This window comes from Castanea sativa, chromosome 3 (genome assembly GCF_040712315.1).
Source record: "Castanea sativa cultivar Marrone di Chiusa Pesio chromosome 3, ASM4071231v1".
In the NCBI taxonomy this organism is placed as follows: Eukaryota; Viridiplantae; Streptophyta; class Magnoliopsida; order Fagales; family Fagaceae; genus Castanea; species Castanea sativa.
In genome coordinates this window covers 57,596,991-57,616,741 of record NC_134015.1, presented here as the reverse complement: position 1 = coordinate 57,616,741, position 19,751 = coordinate 57,596,991, and the positions used below count along the sequence as shown (strand labels likewise).

Below are 19,751 nucleotides of genomic sequence, written 5' to 3'. Positions count from 1 at the left end.
GCCTGATTGACCTTCAGTGCATTATCATGGGTTTTTAATTTTGTAATAATTTTGTTTTTGTTTTGTTTTTTTTTTTAATATTGTGATGATTACATCCACCAAACACTACGACAATAGAGTCTGAGGAGATTCCATTTCCAAAGCCTAATCCAAACTCAGACTCAATTTTTGGCCGTTAATCAATTGGACGGTCACGATTCAAGCAATTGAATATTCAGCCTAAAGTCATTCATCCACTCCCATAGTCCCACCTATAAATTAATACCTCTCTAACCATTTCAACTCATTCATCCACTCCTTCTTCCAACCTTACTTTATCCTTTCCTTCCTTCACCCTACATTATGACTTTCCTTTCAAACAAACCTCTCTTCAACCAATTCCTTTCATCTCTACTTTTCTTCCACCTTCTTCTCATCATCCTCCATTTCGTTTCCTCATCCACTGCTTCTGTTTCCTCCCTATCTTCACCTTTTGCTCACTCTAATAGTAAGGGTAAGATAGCAGAGGAAACAAAGGAAGCAATGGCTCTTCTAAATTGGAAAACCAGCCTTCCCAACAAAAGCCAGTCTCTCTTGTCGTCGTGGGTTGGAACCACTCCTTGCAATTGGGTCGAAATAAATTGCGACCACTCTGGAAGCGTTACCCATCTGAACCTTTCAAGTTATGGTTTGAGAGGTACGCTTCACAATCTCAACTTTCAATCCTTCCCCAATCTACTCAGCCTTAACCTTTCTTACAATTCACTATTTGGAATCATTAACTCAAATATTTCTCACCTCTCCAAACTCTCTCTTCTTGACCTTTCTGCTAATCAATTCATTGGGAGAATTTCTTTTGAAATAGGCAAATTGACTAGCCTTCACGTCATTGACCTTTCTGTCAACCATATGACTGGCTTTATTCCTCAAGACTTAGGAGCATTAAGTTCTCTGAGTAAGCTTGATTTCTCATCTAACAATTTCATGGGTGTCATCCCAACTTCTCTTGGAAACCTAAGCAACCTAACTACTTTATATCTTTATATGAATCAACTTTCTGGTTCTATCCCGCGAGAATTAGGAATGCTAAGTTCTCTGACTAACCTTGAGTTACAATCAAATAACCTCGTAGGTGTCATCCCTGCCTCTCTTGGAAACTTGAGCAAACTGACAAATTTATATCTTTTTGAAAACCAACTTTCTGGTTCCATCCCTCAAGAATTAGGAATGCTAAGTTCTTTGACTAACCTTGAGTTAGCAACAAACAATCTTACAGGTGTCATCCCTGCCTCTCTTGGAAACTTAAGCAACCTAACCACTTTATATCTTCATATGAATCAATTTTCTGGTTCCATCCCTCAAGAATTAGGAATGCTAAGTTCTCTGACTAACCTTAAGTTATCAAAAAACAATCTCACGGGTGTCATCCCTGCCTCTCTTGGAAACTTAAGCAACCTAACCACTTTATATCTTCATACGAATCAACTTTCTAGTTCCATCCCTCAAGAATTAGGAATGCTAAGTTCTCTGACTGACCTTGCCTTATCAACAAACAATCTCACGGGTGTCATCCCTGCCTCTCTTGGAAACTTAAGCAACCTAACCACTTTATATCTTCATAGGAATCAACTTTCTGGTTCCATCCCTCAAAAATTAGGAATGTTAAGTTCTCTGACTGACCTTGAGTTATCAACAAACAAGCTCACAGGTGTCATCCCTGCCTCTCTTGGAAACTTAAGCAACCTAACCACTTTATATCTTCATAGGAATCAACTTTCTGGTTCCATCCCTCAAGAATTAGGAATGCTAAGTTCTCTAACTGACCTTGAGTTATCAACAAACAATCTCACGGGTGTCATCCCTGCTTCTCTTGGAAACTTAAGCAACCTAACCACTTTATATCTTCATAGGAATCAACTTTCTGGTTCCATCCCTCAAGAATTAGGAATGCTAAGTTCTCTAACTGACCTTGAGTTATCAACAAACAAGCTCACGGGTGTCATCCTTGCCTCTCTTGGAAACTTAAGCAACCTAACCACTTTATATCTTCATAGGAATCAACTTTCTGGTTCCATCCCTCAAGAATTAGGAATGCTAAGTTCTCTGACTGACCTTCAGTTATCAAAAAACAAGCTCACGGGTGTCATCCCTGCCTCTCTTGGAAACTTAAGCAACCTAACCACTTTATATCTTCATACGAATCAACTTTCTGGTTCCATCCCTCAAGAATTAGGAATGCTAAGTTCTCTGATTGACCTTGACTTATCAACAAACAATCTCACGGGTGTCATCCCTGCTTCTCTTGGAAACTTAAGCAACCTAGCCTTTATATATCTTCATACGAACCAACTTTCCGGTTTCATCCCTCAAGAATTTGGAATTGTAAGTTCTCTGAGTGATCTTAAGTTATCATTTTACAATTTCATAGGTATAATTTTTGCTTCTAAAGTAAGGTTAACTAAGCTCACTTATTTCAGATTGTTCACTAATAAGTTAAGCAATCTCATTTCATTTGAACAGAACAATTTTACTGAATTGAAGGAGCTCCAAATATTTGGAAACCAATTTATTGGTCACTTGCTCGAAAATGTGTGCAGTGGTGGATTGCTTGAGAAATTTATCGCATATGATAATCATTTTATTGGTCCAATACCAAAATCCTTGAGAAACTGCACAAGCCTCATTAGAGTCCGACTTAATGGAAATCAACTTATTGGAAATATAGGAGAAAGTTTTGGTATATACCCACACTTAAAATACATGGAGTTGAGTTATAATAAGCTTTATGGTGAGCTTTCAGCTAATTGGGGGCAATGTCAAAACTTGACATGCTTGAAAATCTCTAACAATGAAATTTCAGGTAGATTACCTCCTGAGCTTGGAGAAGCAAGTCAATTACAAGTGCTCATCCTCTCCTCAAATAAGATACATGGGAAAATTCCCAAGGAATTAGGTAAGTTGAAATTTTTGTTAAACCTTTATCTAGATAGTAACAAATTTTCTGGACAAGTTCCTTACAATTTAGAGATGCTATCAAATTTGGAGCAACTTAATCTCGCCAATAATAGTCTAAGTGGCCATATTCCTGACCTAGGGAAATGTAAGAAACTTTTTCTCTTGAATTTGAGCAACAATTACTTAAGGAAATATATCCCAATTCAAATTGGCAATTTGCAGTATCTCCAAAATCTTGATCTTAGCAAAAATTTTCTAACAGGAGAGATTCCACAACAACTTGGAGATTTGAAAATGTTAGAAATCTTGAATCTTTCCCACAATGCACTCTTTGGCAATATTCCATCTAGTTTTAATCAATTGTTAGGTTTGACATCCATTGACTTGTCCTACAATCAATTGCGGGGTCCTATTCCGAATACTAAAGCATTTTGTGAGGCATCAATAGAAGCATTTAGAAACAACAATGGCTTGTGTGGCAATGCTACTGGTTTGAAGGCTTGCCCTTTTGCAATTGGCCACAATCTTCATGTCAAAAAGGGGAAAAAAATTATGACACTAATTTTCATCCTTTTGGGCATTGTCTTTCTTATATTTATCATTGTTGGAATCACATTATATATTTGCTCAAGAAAGGTGAAGACAGAAATTAAGCCAAAAGAAGAAGAACATCAAAATATGTTTGCAGTATGGAGCTATGATGGGAAAATGGTTTACGAAAAAATTATTGAAGCAATAGAGGATTTTGATGACAAACATATTATTGGTGTAGGTGGCCAGGGAATTGTTTATAAAGCAGAATTGTCTACAGGTCAAGTTGTCGCTGTAAAGAAACTTCACCCACTCTCAGAAGATAGTGTGGTCAATCTAAAAGCTTTCACCAGTGAGATACGTAGTCTAACTGAAATACGACACCGCAACATTGTAAAGCTTCATGGTTTTTGCTCACATCCACGACACTTGCTTTTAGTTTATCAATTCTTGGAAGGTGGGAGCTTGGAAAAGATACTAAAGAATGATGAATTAGCACTGGAGTTTGATTGGGTAAAGAGGGTAAACGTTGTTAAAGGTGTGGCAAGTGCACTATCTTATATGCATCATGACTGCTCCAGTCCAATAATTCATCGTGATATATCAAGCAAGAATGTTCTACTAGATTCAGAATATGAATCTCATGTCTCTGACTTTGGCACAGCTAGGATTATGAGTTCTGACGCATCTTATTGGACTTCGTTTGCAGGAACCATTGGATACACTGCTCCAGGTATGCTATTTAAGTAATGTTGGCAACATTAAAATTTTCACAATTGCTAATATGACAAGTTATGATTGAAGTAACATCACTTATACATAGACTTTCTTCTTTTTTTTCTTGCTTTAGATAAATTGATAATCAGGGGTGGGGGAATTTGAATGCTAGGCATTTCAATTGGAAACATCAAAACATGTCAGTTTAGCTATAAGGCTTTTAGCTTTTACATAGACTTTCTAACACCGCTTTTTTTTTAGTACGAATTATAGTATTTTAAATCACTAATTATGTAAAATATTGTGTCTCTAGTTGTATCCATAGTTGTCAGTATTATACGATATGCAATATGTGTTGTACAATATGTATTGTATCATGTACAAAAAATTCTGTATCATAAGTATTCATGAATCGTTATAGTATTTTAAATCACTAATTATGTAAAATATTGTGTCTCTAGTCGTATTCAAAGTTGTCAATATCGTACGATACATGGCATGTATCGTACGATGTGTATCATATCGTGTACAAAAAATTATGTATTGTAAGTGCTCAAAAATCGTCCGATACATAGGTGTGTATTGCATAAATTGTATAGTATTAGTGAATCTTACGTACAACGCATAGACATGTGGGTTTAAAATGAGTTTTTTTTTTTTTTTTGAGTTAAAATTTGTGGTTTTATTTGATTTAGACAACTTGTTAGACTTTTTTTAACACAATTATTGAGAAAACAAGTTCTTAGACTTTGTTTAAACAAAAAATTATTGGGAAATTTAATTAAGTCTAATAAAATAACATGTCCATGAGTTCCCCCCCTTCTCTTTCTCCTACAAAATTTGGACTATACACATGACAATTTACTTTCATATTTGCAAATTTCTTTTCTATGCTATGAATTATGTATTGAATAAAAATATATTTTTTTTTTAATTGTTATAAGTCTAAAAAGTTAGAATGCCAAGAAAAAAATATAAAAAAAAATTTATTAGAATAAAAAAAAATTGTAAATGTTGATAATAATGAAGAAAATGTCAATGAAAAAATAATTTTGCAATATGATTAACATGATAATAACATTGACTTAGATGAAGTTGATTAGACAAGACGATGAACAGAAATTATTATTTTGGCTCATAAATCATGTATTGTCACTTCTCAGTTTAATCAATTTGAATGTGTTTGTTATAAAGTTAATCTTTATATATTAAGAGGATTTTGAAAATTAGTTATAACTTCAGAAAATGTCAAAAATGCCCCTAATCTAATAAGAAAATCTATATTTCTAAAAAAGGGGATAAATTGGTAATTCAACAAAATTAATAAATAAAACTACCAGAAAAACTTTTTTCCTAAAAATTAGCACACATCACGTTTGATACAATTTTTTCCTAAAAATTAGAACAACAATTTACTACTTTTCAAAATCCTAAATTTTAACTTCTTACAAATCTCTTCTTGTGTAAACTCACTAACAATAGACAAATTCAGATTTAAAAATTACATTAAACTCAAAATAAAAAAAGGGTCTCACTGCACGCGCAGAGCGTGTGTAATGAGGTTGGTTTGATTTATTTAGTTAGCTTTGTTAAATATTATTACATCAATAATCATTAAATTTCTAAAAAAAAGTAATTATTAAATTAGTTATTAATTGAATATATTCCAAATTTATAATGAATATACATTTTATGTATGTATATTTATAATTTTTTTTATGATTTTTTATATATGTATATCTATAATTTTTTTTATAATTTTATTGAATGTTCGTGTATCTTACAATACACAATATAGAAAAATCAAACTTCGATTCATAATATAATTCACGTTTTAATAACTTTATATTCGTATTAATGTTATTTCAATTGGCATTGTTTGCCTTCAAAGAGGCCTTATTGAAATTCGTCGCACTACATAATGTGATGTATAGTTGTCACAATTTGAACTACTAGGTTCGATTAATAATTATGTTTCAGAGGTTCAATTAATAATTAGAGTATTCTGCTTATTTATGGACAAAAAAAGAAATTTTTTGTAGTATCTTGATTGGCATTAAGGTATTTGGTAGTTGCAAACTACGATATTTTATACAGTCACTTCATCCTTTTTATTTGTGATCATAATCACAATTACAATTAAAAAAAAGGCAATGTTTAAATTTAGTTAAGATTTTAATCTATTTGACTAAGGTGCGGTTTGGATACATATTATTTGCGTCTGCGTTTAGAGAGATCACGTTTCAGCTCTTTTTTTTTTTTTTTGATTCACGCGTTTTCTGCTTTTTGGAGACAAATAACACTGTTTATCACTGTTCATGCACTGTTTCGGTACTGTTCACACACTGTTCATGGGACCCACAAGAACTTTATTCAGGAAAAAAATATTAAAAATGGGTCTCGCACTACTATTCACACATTAAAAAATTATTTTGCTACAGTATTTTCAGTTTTCAGCAATAAGTTCTATCCAAACGGACCCTAAGTATTTTTTCCCTTTGTTGTTGGAATCCTTTTAGATGAAGTTAATTGTGCATAAATACCCCCAAATAATCATGGTTAAAGAATCACATTTTACTTCGTGAAACTTTGTTTTCTCATTGTACAATTCTTTCAAACTGGATAATTATTTCTTATACGGCCTAGGTTCAATGCAAAGTTTTTAAGATGACATTGAGACCCACACCTGCTCTCTCCAAAAAAAAAAAAAAAGTATTACCCCTAGAAGTTGCCTCCCCCACCTAATTCCAAAATTCCAATATTTTCAAGAGTTTAGTACTTCCAGCTTAACTTGTAGAGTTGTTCCTATATATATATATATATATATATATATATATATATATATATATATATATATATATTAGTATATATTAGTATATATTACGAATTTGTATAAACTTAAAGAAGTAGTACATGTACCACAACCAATAGATTGTGTGGTAAGTTGAATTACGTGGTGAAAGAAGAATTTAACCCTAATATTTTACTTTCAGAGCATGCATATACAATGGAAGTAAGTGAAAAGTGTGACGTTTACAGCTTTGGAGTAGTCGCTATGGAAGTAATTATTGGAAGGCATCCAGGTGATTTGATCTCATCATTTCTATCATCATCATTTTCATTATCGTCCCATGATGTGCTACTAGAAGATATATTGGATCAACGTCTTGCACATCCTACAAATAGAGTTGCAGATAAGGTGGTTTTAGTGGCAAAGATAGCATTAGCATGCTTACACACCAGTCCACAATCTCGTCCCACCATGCAACAAGTTTATCAGAAGCTATTAAATTGGAAATCTCCTTTCACAAAGCCTTTGCGCATGATCACATTAAGAGAGCTCATTGATCTCGGGAATTTGAATGAAGCTTCATAAGTGTTTACATATCTCTTGTAAGATACTATGCTTATATACATTCCATCCTCATGTAAAGTCTTCTATACTTATAAGGGCAATACTTCAAAAACCACAATTCGCATGACTATTCATCTTCCGCAGCTTCATTGTTCATCTTCGACCCATCCAAGCCTCCATCTTACTGTCGGAGCCTCCATGCCTCTTGACCTATCCTCTTCAACCCAAATGGAAGCCGAGCTCTTTCTCAAGGTGTGTGAAACATAGTTGGTCAAGGTCAATCAGAACACTGGCTTCGAAATTATCATGGTAATATGGTATGTTCTTTGGGTTCCTTCTATTTTATTACAGTTCTTATTGATTATGTTTAGTTGAGATTTCTATTTGAGATGTTGTATCAAGTTCTAAAGAATTAGTTCTTCTCAAGTGTCTCACTCTGCCAAATGTCGTAGGTATCTTCACAGTTGCTTTCATTGTTTCTGACCACACAACTCATCGACAAGACAGGTATAAAAACATGCCAAAAGTAATTCGTTTAGGCCTATGGCAATGTAAAATGGGATTCCGTACGTCTAGACAATTATGCATTGAAAGTTTCTTCCAATGAGAATGAAACTTTCAATGCATAATTACCTACTTTTATTGATTGAGATCCTTTTACAGCCCAGGTAGTTTTTTCTATATCTATTTTAAGCTCAAGAATTGTAACAAGTTTTACAATAGATGTTTGGGGTGCAGGTGAACCAAGCCTGAGAAGATTGGAATACAAAAACACTAGGAGAATGTAATTTGTATCCATGTTCATGAAAAAAAGTTTTGCTCTACTTAAAAACAAAAATTTGTATGAAACAATGGCTAGACTTGGACAAGCTATCAAGACAAACTTAAATGTCCTGGCTTTATTTATGAGTGGGTGGTATAAAATTGTCAAAATTTTTCTTTTGTCCAAATAGTCTTAGAATTTGGATGACAGAATTTTAGGTGTGTAGAACTCTCACGTAACTGCCCAACAACTGGCAACATTTTTTTTAAGCTACAAAAGGATTTTAAGAAGAAAAAAAAAAATCCCATCTTTAAATGAAAATCTTTTACTTCTGTCAATTCCTGCCATGAGATTGTAGCTAGAAATTTATTCTAGATTTGGTTGTTGTATTAGTGTTTTTGACCTTGTGGAGTTTTTCTTCAATTGGTTTTTGTGGAGGCGGTCATAGCTATTTTAAAGACAATGTTGAAGCTAGGATTAGATTACAATAATTTGATTAAAATTGGTGATCTGAAAACTTCTCCATTGTGGAGAATGGTTGCAGAGTTTGGCAAAATTTGTAAGTTTTGTTTTTGAATTAAGTAAAAATTATTTAATTAACTTGTCTAAAAGATTGTATGGCGAAGATTTGTTAGATTTTGCGTTATATTCATATTTTGAATATTTGGGGTTTGCAATTTGAGATAACCAATAGGGGCTTTGATGGAGGTGACAGAGGATTTTTTGCTTTTCCGGTTTGATTAGATTCAAGTTTAGTTAGAGTTTTGTCAAATTTTGGCTTGACCATTCATGCGTGGCTTTAGTTTCATGCCTACATTAAATGCATATATTTGTGTGTACAGCAGCCCATCCGTCGTTGTTCACTTTGATTTCCTCTTGATTAAATATATATCTGATGCTCTCTTATTTGGTTTGTGTGGCTAGTCTAACAATTTGGGTGTAGCAGAAATTGTAAAGGAATGGAGTAGCAAAATGCGAGTGTGAGAGATCTCTTTGAAGAGGGCTGTGTGAAGGAGGCTGTGCAGCAATTTTAGAGAAGCAAAAACTTCTCCTTGTTTTAGGTGCAGTATCTAGCTTTGTATTCAGCCCTGTGCTTTGTATTGAGAGAGAATGCTTTGTTAGGTTCTAAATATTTAGGATAAATGTTTAGATTCTAAATTTGTGTATGTTGGCAAACCAAGAACAAAAACATGTCTAGTTTAGGTGTCAAACATTGCTCAAGATTATTCAAGTCAAAATTCAAGAACAATTAAGTTGTAGAAAGAAGAGTTCAGATTCTATAAAGCTCAACTGATCGAAAGAAAGGTTCAACCGATCGAAAGTCATTTTCTGCATATTTTAAATCAGGCCCAAAGCCCGTGAAAACACGTAGAGTTTCAATTTAACACTACAAGGTATAAAATGAAAACTCTAACTACGTTTTCAAGCTCTTGGAAGTCTTGTGAGTTACTCCTATGAGATCTAAGAGGTTTCTGTAACCTTCTAACTCAATAAGCATTTACCGGAATGAGATTTACAATCAAGAACTAATGGAAACAAGTTGCTGCATAAAGATCAACTATTGATAGTGATCTAAAATCTTTGAGTGGGATCTCAAAGTCACAAACGAGGGGTGCTTGTGTGCTGCAGATTCAAGATAGAAGAGTCTAGGGATTCAGAGCTGGACGTGGTTGTGTGAATAAGTTCTATATGAGGTAGCTTCAGATTTAAGGAAGAAAATCTATTGTAAACTTCAATTCTATTATAGTGAATTTGTTTACCTTGAGGATAGTTAGGTTAAATCCTCTCCAGGTTTTTTACCTTGAAACTGTTGGTTTCATTGGTTTTCCTGGGTCATCATATTACTGTCTTCTTTACTTTTCTGCACTTAGTAATATGATTGCATAAGTTTAACCTAGACCTAAAAAATCAATCTAAGTAACTACTTGATTAATTAATTAGGTTAAACGAATTTGATTTATAGGGGTCTAAACAAGCAAACAAGTGGTATCAGAGCGAGTTCACTCCAATTGGGTTAACGTCTTAAGTGAGATCCTTGATCCCTGCTCATGGATAATTTTAAGTGTCTTACAGCTTTTGGCTATGATAATTTGAATAAAAAGGACTTACAACAACTCAAGTTTTAGTATAAAGTTTTGAAAAGAATTTATACTACAATTTTACCTTTTATTTAATAGTTTTTTTTTTTTAATTTGGTTATTGGTATAGCTATACCTTTGAATTATGGTTTTGATTTTAAATAATAATAATAATAATAACTTTGACTTTTAAAAAAAAAATATTATAGCCATAGAAGTATTAATGTTGTAAAGGCTTAGTAAAAAATTGAAAAAAGATCCCAAAAAAATCCATAAACTCCAAACGACATTACTATTGACACTGGTTATAGTTTATACAAATAACAATTTTATAATGTTTTAATGCACATAAAGATATGCACAAGAACTGTCATTTGAGTGCATATTAGGCACCAAAAATCTTATATCTCAACTAGTTTGCACTTTTTAATAATTGAGCGTCATAGATAATTTTCATAATAAAAGGATTTGGACATTATTAAAAAAAATGTTCCTATATATCAACAATTCCACAAATATATAATCATCTGAAAATGTTTGGTACATGCAACTTAATGAAATAATAAAGCTAGAAAAATAGAGTGATAATAAAAAATTAATTTTAAAAAAAAAATCCTAGTCCACTTAAACCATTTCATGCCCTGGAGAAGTTTTATGGGGTAGAACCCATTTTTGGCACCAAGCATTCTGGCATATATCAGTCAAGTAACTTTTTCAACTAATGCTTCCTTCATAAGAGGTTCCATTGATGGAACAACAACAGAGGTTGCACTATGTAGTCATTCCTCAACTGGATCATTTTGCAGTCTTTTTTAGACCTAGGTAGATGTTATGTTTCCTTTAGCATTTGCTTTCGAATTCTTATTTTGAACAAAATTTTGTATCTCTAAAATGAAAAATATTGCTTCAAAAAAACAAATGAAAAATATCAGAAAGATTTTTTCTTAGTCATAGAGAATGAGTTTGGAGCTCAGTGACATGAAAAAAGAAAATATTCGACCTCATTTGACGACTTATGGCCTGTTTGGATGTTTATAAAAGGAGGGGAGTAGAGTAGAGGGAAGGGGAGTAATTCAATTATCTTGTTTGGGAGTTTTTTAAGGAAGGAGGGGGAGGGGTTTGGAGGGGTTTGAAGGGGTTTCAACTACCTCCAACTCCCTCATTTTTAATTCCCCCAAATTGGAGAGATTTGGAGGGAGAGTAGAGCACATATAAATTATTGATAAAGTAAATTACCTAATTTACCCTTATTATATTTATAAAATTACAATGTTAAAAACAAGGGGAAGGGCTAATTACTCCCTTCCCCCTTACTAATTATAAAAACATCCAAACAAGGTGGAGGGTAATCATTCTCCTCTACTCTCCTTCTCACTACTCCCCTCCCCTCTACTCTTCTCCCTCTCTAAACTCCCAAACAGGCCATTATGTAAAAACAAGGGGCCTGTTTGAAGCAATTGGGGGCCAAATCTTATACGGATCATTGGCAAACTAATGGGCCGGGTATGACTAAATCATATACGGATCAAGCCCACTCCATGACTGCTTAATTAAAGACTCAACCGCCTAAAGGGCCCAAATCTAATAGACTCACGTTTCTGCTATTATGATCCAACAGGTTGAACTCTATTCTCCCTATCAGATTATCTCAGCAACACAGACTGCATTCTTTCCTTCCAGTTCCATATACATTCATCACGTGTGGTGTAATGCTTTAATCGCTCTTAAAAAATCCTACGTTATCACAGGACCCATTATCACTGCTAATGTTGTTTGTAATTCCTAGATTTCTTAAGTGCATATCATAGAATCCTTATCAATCCTACTTTGCTTTGCGAAATCAAGTTTCCTATACGAAAAGCAAATTAATTAAAAAAAAAAATCCATTTTCACTATAAAACTTACTACATTATATAGATTAAAAAAGACCCATTAGTTAATAAAACAAAATTAAACCTCTAATTTACATGTCAAAAAGAAAACAAATTTTGTTAATTTCAACCAAATTTCCAAATCATATTGTATTCCAATCATAATTAGATAATTCCAACCACACAAAGCCAATCAATAACCAAAAAAAAAAAGAAAAGAAGAAGAAGACATTTTTAACCCAAAAAAAAAGGACCTTTGGAACAGGTGAACCAAGCAACTATATCATTGCCGAGTTTGTGTACGACCATGGAGTTATTCTGTAGTGCCATTTGGAGTCTCCACCAGTGAAAGAGGACTAGGAATATCTCTTCTCTCAAAATTGACAGACACTCCATCAACAAAACTCTTCGAGGATCACCACCTAAATCCATTGGAGTCTCTCTCAGCCAAAAACCCTAAACTTAGCTTTCAGTTTGGTTAGAATCATTCAAACCTAGCAAACGGTCGATTGGTCGGATCAGGTCAATCGGGTTGCAAGTAAAAACGAATCAAGTTAAAAATGGTCAATTTAAATAAGTTGAAAACAAGTTCAAGCCAATTGGATTGCTAGAGGGTTAGTCAGGCCAACTAGTATTTTCACATCAAAAAAAAAAATTTAAATTAACCAAATTTTTAGAGAGAATGAATTAAATCAATAAAGGAAAGGAATTGTACCTAATACCATTTGTATTTTTTTTTTTTTTTTGGTTAAGTACTTACAATTATTATTATATTATTTGTGTTATTATTATACATGTAAAGGGAAGAAAACAAACAAAACAAAAAATACAAAGTTTTCCATATCCTTCCAACTCTAATAGTTTTGAGCATTATTAAAATTCTTTACAGTTATAATAACAAAATCTTTCATGTTAATAACTCATAGTTAGAATGCTTTTAATTACAAATTTACAACTTGAAAGAAAGATAGATTCTAAGGAGCACCAAAAAGTATTTATTTTAAATTTACACACTTTAGATTTAGAATTCACAAATGATATGAATTTTTTTGACCTTCTCTTTTACATTAGCTTTTTCGTGCTGGTTAGACTTAGTGTTAGTAACTTAGTCTTATTATTTAACTTAGCATTAGACATATAGTAATATAGATGTGTAGTTGTAGATGCTTTTTCCTTTTGTATTTGTTTTCCTTTTAATTAATTTTAAAAAAAAATAAATGGGGGTATACCATAACCAGTGGCGGTTACTAAATGGCTAGGTAGTGCAAGTGGAGTGCTTTGTGCTTTTATGTCTATGCACCTAGCACCTTGGCATGTAGTCTAAATATTTTCTAGAAAAAAAAAATTTTTTTTAAAAAACAGGTTGAGTCATAGGTTAGCTAGGTTGGGTCAGGTTATCCAGCAAAAAAACAGGCAGGTCATGGGTTGGACCATTTTTTATTCTAGTAAAAAAAATTCAGGTTCAGATAGGGTCAAAAAATTTGGGTTCGTATTGGGTCTAAAAATATCAGCCCGTTTTGCCATGTCTAAGTTTGGTGTTCATCATTCAATAACACAAAAAAGAAACAAAAAAAAATGTTGAATAAAATAAAATTCACACATATGGTTGGAAAAAGTTTCTTGGAAACTCTTCAAACTTTGCTATTATTTTTTTATTAAATGTGAATTTTGAAAATATAACCGTTGGATTGCATACTCTCATTATATCCTAAATACTTGAAATTTTTCAAGAAGATTAAAAATCAATAGCTATGTCATCAATCAAATATTTAAATTTCAAGTTTTATGATATAAAATTGTGCGTAAAAAATAAGTTTATTGATCAAATAAACTTCAAATTTTTCAAGAAGATTAAAAATTAATAGCTATGTCATCAATCAAATATTTAAATTTCAAGTTTTATGATATAAAATTGTGCGTAAAAAATAATTTTTATTGATCAAATAATAAATAAAATCTAATTTGAATGAAATTTTACTAACATATTTAGAATATAAGGTATATGAAATCCAACGGTTAAGTTTTCAAAATTCACATCCCATAAAAATATATAGAAGAAATTTGAAGAGTTTCTCTTCAAAATAATTTGGAGAAAAACTTTGTCTCATATGGTTATTAATAGTTAAAAAGGTGACGTGAATTTAGATAAAAATCAATAAAGAGTAAAAACTTATCAATTTAACTGTTGTAAAAAAATTAGGGGATTAAATCAACAATTAGTGGATCAGATAAAGAATTATAAGATTTTTTTTACTAAATAGATCATAATATTAAGTATTAACTAATCACAAATACATTTATTACAAAATAGCTCAAGTTTATCAAAAGTGAGCAAAGGTTCCACCATAGACAGTGGTTCATTCAAAATATAGAAGTCTATTAATTGTACGGTGCCAATTTTAGCTAAACTATTGGCACATCCATTTGCTTCTTTGAATATATGAGCCATGGTAGAGTTAAGGAAGGCCCTTAGCAGGTTCTTTACAGTCAGATAAGAAGGGTTCCAACATAAGGTTAATAGTTGATGGACTCGTAAACATTTGAACAAGCTTCAGCATCCATTTTTGCATTAACATTATTAAATTCCAACTACAGAGATAGCAAAAGGTCATTTTTAAGGCCCAGAGTTCTGCCTCAATACTAGAAGGGGTCCCTAAATTTCTAGTGAAGCCCAATATCTAATCACTTGCACTATTACGAAAAACACCACCACCACAAGCCTTTTTGCAGCTCCCCATGACTAATCCATCTATATTGATCTTCACCCATCTTGGCATGGGTTTATTCCATTTCACTTGTACCTGGGTTCTTGGGAGGTTTGGTAGAACTATTTGTTGCAATTGCATAAAACTCTGCCCCTTTTTTATACAGTGGGAGTGGATGTTTTCTTCAATCAGCCCTTATGTTAGGGCATCCACAGCAGTGGAGCTAAATAGGTATATTGGTATTTTTTTGCTCCTCTAACACCAAAATGCATGCTCCAGCAGTGGAGCTAAAGCTATTTTTTTTACCTGATTGCTACAGTGCACATCTATGGAGAGATGTGCACTGTTCATCAGAGCTAAACAAAAAAAACAATATTTTATTCCCAGCCAGAGTAAAATAATAAAAATGGTGCCTCTCTCTCTCTCTCTCAGTCCCTCCCACCTCTCTGCCTCAAAGTCTCTGACCCGCACCTCCACCAGCCTCAACGTCACCGGCCAAAGCCGACCCAAGTCCCAAGCCGCCGGCCTCAACGTCACTGACCCAAGCCGACAGTCTCTTCCACCACCTCACCACCACACACACCCCAACAATCACAAAAAAAAAAAAAAAAAAAAAAAAAAAAAAAAAAATCAGCAACCTCTCCAACACCATACACACACCTCCACCACCTCCAACACACAAAAACCCATAAATCCACCACCACTAAACCCATAAATCCACCGTGAACCACCACCAACAACAACCAAAATAACCCCAAAACCCATTAAATCCACACCACCATCAACACAACCAAAACCAAAACCAACACCATCAACCTACTACCACCAATCACCAAACCCATCTCAAAAATAGAAGGAAAAAAAAAAAAAAACCATTGATGAGCAAACCCACCACCACTACCGATCTACACGGACCCAAACACACGAACCCAAACCACAAAAAGAGCTAGAGAATTTATGGAATCAAGTAGAAGATGAAAAAAAAAAAAAAAAAAAGAAGAGAGGAGAAAACGAGAGAGCTGGAGGCAGAAAGAAAGAGTGAGGGTGGATTGGGAGAAAGGGGAAAGTAAAGAAAAAAAAAAAAGGAGTGGATGGAATCCTATCTACGTGTGTGGTGGACAAAATGCAAGAGTAAAAAAAAAAAAAAAAAAGGAAAAGAAAAGAAAAGAAACGGATGAAAGAAAAGCAAAGAATAAGACATGTCAATTTAAAAATATTTTTACAATATTTTCACAATAAATTTTTAAGTAATTAGCTAATATTGGTGAGTAAAAATATAATTTTAGTGGCGGGATCAAATTAGAATTAGTAACAATTTTCCATATAAAATTTTGTTATGATTCTCGTGAAAGTATTGTAAAAAATATTGTGGATGTAACATTTTTTTTTGAAAAATATAATTCTTGAGAATAAATAGAAGAAGAAGAAAAAATAAAGATTGTTGCGGCGGCGGCGGCGGCAGTGGTAGTGGCGGTGGTAGCAATTGCAGTGGCGGCGGCGGTAGTGGCAGCGGTTGCAGTTGCGGTTGCAGGTAGTTGTGATTGTTGTTTATTGTAGTGGATATATTATTTTATTGTATTGGATATATTATTTTATTGTAGTAAATATATTATTTTATTGTAGTAGATATATTATTTTATTGTGATGTTTATATTATTTTATTGTGTTGAAAGCTAAAATAGATCCACTGCTGCAGCATGTTTTGTAAAGTGAGTAGGTAAAATAGATAAAGTAACTTTTTGTGGAGCTAAAAAGCTAAATTTTTAGCTCCACTGCTGTGGATGCTCTAAATTTTATTCTTGTGAAGCCAAATAAGTTAGATGGCTTGTGGGAACGAAATCATTCAGAGAATATGCGGATGCTTGAAAGTAGTTTGGGATTCACTGTTCCTTTTCAACTGCTTAGATGGAGGAACCCCCCACCCCCCCCCCCCCCAAAAAAAAAAAATCATGTTTAGTTCCATTGATATCCAATGCTACCCAAACTCTTTTGGCCATTATAAAGTCGAATCATAAGATCTTACCTTACAAAAAAAATTGATGTAAGAAAAATATGATATACGTTTAATAGTAATTTGTATTGAGCAATTTGTAATAACATTTGTTCTTCAAATTTAAATCATCATATCTAAACACAACCATTGCTTCTTTTAAAAATAATGGTTTACTAGTCAATATTCGTATAATGCATTGAAAAGTTTAGCAAAATATGATTTTTCTTTCCATTTTCTTTTAATATTTAAATATAGAATTTGATAATAATAAAAAATCATAAATATTTATACAATTATGTTTGTATATATTTATTATTTAATCATCCATTCTATTATTTAAATTAAAGGCAAAACTTAGATATAGTACTTTTTGTACTATTCTTTATGTACTCATCTTAAATTTCAAAAATAACTCAGCTAATTAATGGGAGTTTAACATCGTCTCTTTATTTCTTTTCTTCTTTTTTTCACCATCTCTTTCAATGAGAAAACCTAATAGCTTCTTAGACTTGAAACTTCTCACGCACAATCTCAAAAGTCAGAACTCAAAAGCATCTGATGGCTATTATGCTTCTGAAATCCAAACTCTCAGAGTTCGAAAAAAAAACAAGCAAAGAATGGCAAAGGGATTGGCTCGTGAGCATCACATCGACAACAAACTCAGATTTTTCACACTCAATCTCAAAACCCAATGGCTTCTTTAAATCAACAATACTTTAACAATATTTGGCAAGTGTTAACGAAATTATTTAATTAGATAGGCGTCTGTAGCTTAAAACTTAAAATGGGTACTTAATGAACAGTACATAAGGTATTATATCTAAGTTTCCCTTTAATTAAACATGACATTACAATATTTTAATGAAGGTTATAAAACATAGGGTGTAAATATTTAAGCTTTCAGAAACTTATATGTCAAAATTAGCATAATACAACAAAAGAGACAAAACTTTTGACTTTACATGTGTGTTTGGCAAACATTATTTTTGCCAACTTATTTTACTATTCGGCTTATTTTTGTTACTATTCATGAGTTTCACTACACTTTTTGGTACTATTCATAGGTCCTAATGTACTATTTCGGCTAACTTTTACTTTTATTTACAGTACTTTCAGCAAAAAGTTTTCAGTTTTAGTAAAATAAGTGGATCTCAAACATACCCTATATATAATTATAAATTATAGATTATAAATTAGCCATGGAGCACAAATTATGAATAAATATTAAGTTCAAAAAAGAAAGAAAAAAAAAAGGCATTCACATTTACTAATGTACAATTTATCAATTTTGGCTCTTTAAAAAAAAATTCTACTTAACTAACTATTATTATAATACACTTTACATCTCAAATTCCGTTCCTTTACCACTCTAAACATTCTTTATTTTTTATATGTTTATATTCACCATTCAACTTGAGCAAGCTTAATACGGCATATTGGTTTGGTAGAACTATTTGTTGCAATTGCATAAAACTCTGCTCCTTTTTTTATACAATGGGAGTGGATGTTGTTCTCAATTAGCCCTTATGTTAAGCGACCATAATGTTTTGTTGCCTTCAAATTTATTCTTGAGAAGCCAAATAAGCTAGATGGCTTGTGGGAACGAAATCTTCTAGGGAATATGCTTATACTTGAAAGTAGCGGGGGATTTATAGATGGAGGAAGCCCAAAAAACATCCTGTTTAGGTCCATTGATATCCAGTGCTTCCCAAACTCTTTCGGCCTCATAAGATCTTACCTTACAGAAAAATTAATGTAAGAAAATATGGTGCATGTTTATTAATAATTTGTATTGAGCAATTTGTAATAACATTTTTTCTTCAAATTTAAATCATATCCAAGCGCAACTGTTGCTTCTTTAAAATAAAAATAAAAAGAGTTATTAGTGAATACTGTGTAATGTGTTGAAAATTTCAACCAAATAAGATTTTTAGTTCTATTTTACTTTTAATATTTAAATATAAAATTTGATAATTTTGATAGTTATTTATAGATATTTATATGATTGTGATTGTATATATTTATTGTTTTATTATTTAAATTAAATATGACAACATTTTAATGGAAAGTATAAATATATAAGTTTTTATAGAAATTGGTATAGAATTTAAAGTTTTAAACAGAATTCAAAGTTTTAAACTCTATTTAAAAAAGGACAGAATTTCGCATGAAATATGTTTGGAGTCCTGGGCTCCAACTACTAAGTTTCAAGTTTCTCATCTTTTACTGTAACTATCAAATTATTATAATAAAAAATAATGCCAAGAGCCTTATTCTTGAAGTAGAATTGTGCTTTGGTTCGCAACTTTGCATACAACCCCTATTTTGTGGAAAACAATCAAAACATGATCAATTTCAATTATTTTATTCTAAATCTAATAATCTATCTAATATTAGTGGATTTTTTTTTTTGGCTAAATAAAAAAGGGGCTGAGGCGACCATTGTGACTCACCCTCTTGAGTGTGACCATAGGGGCACCCCCGCTAGGGAATGTTGGATTGAACCATAACTACTGTAGTCTGAGGTGACCACAGACCTCACCCTAGCAGCTCAAGAGAGTTGGTAATTAGGGACTCCTCAGCAGGAATACCCAAATTCCTCCCCAAGTACTCGCTTGGGCTCGAACTAGGGACCACAAATCTGATTCACGAATTCCAACCACTAGGCCACCCCTCTTGGGGCAATATTAGTGGAATTTTGTGCAGGGGCAATAGTAATGAGGCTATGAATGGATTGAATATTCAGCTCCATTCAACACGCTCCACTAACTCTTTCTTACACTTAACTAACACCTCAATTGTCT

General features: G+C 32.6%; 2 protein-coding genes across 2 annotated transcripts in view; both read left to right on the top strand.

Annotated features, from left to right (window-relative positions):
• LOC142629808 (protein root UVB sensitive 3) overlaps positions 1-19,751 on the top strand; it is a 95,741-nt gene extending 75,990 nt beyond the window's left edge. Inside the window, exon 16 of the mRNA XM_075803846.1 lies at positions 19,654-19,751. The gene's annotated coding sequence lies outside the window, so the exon portion shown is untranslated. The remainder of the gene's footprint in view (positions 1-19,653) is intronic.
• Positions 900-9,993, top strand: LOC142626878 (uncharacterized). The gene is made up of 5 exons (XM_075800583.1): positions 900-1,912; positions 2,489-4,198; positions 7,176-7,575; positions 7,682-7,846; positions 7,990-9,993. The coding sequence occupies exons 1-3, from the start codon at positions 964-966 to the stop codon at positions 7,556-7,558; spliced, it is 3,042 nt and encodes a 1,013-aa protein (XP_075656698.1). The 5' UTR covers positions 900-963; the 3' UTR covers positions 7,559-7,575; positions 7,682-7,846; positions 7,990-9,993.

Coding starts and splice junctions, on each gene's coding strand:
- LOC142626878 (XM_075800583.1), top strand. CDS start 964: ATGGGTGTCATCCCAACTTCTCTTGGAAACCTAAGCAACCTAACTACT. Junction 1,913..2,488: donor TCAACTTTCTGGTTCCATCC/CTCAAGAATTAG, acceptor GCAATCTCATTT/CATTTGAACAGAACAATTTT. Junction 4,199..7,175: donor CATTGGATACACTGCTCCAG/GTATGCTATTTA, acceptor TTTTACTTTCAG/AGCATGCATATACAATGGAA.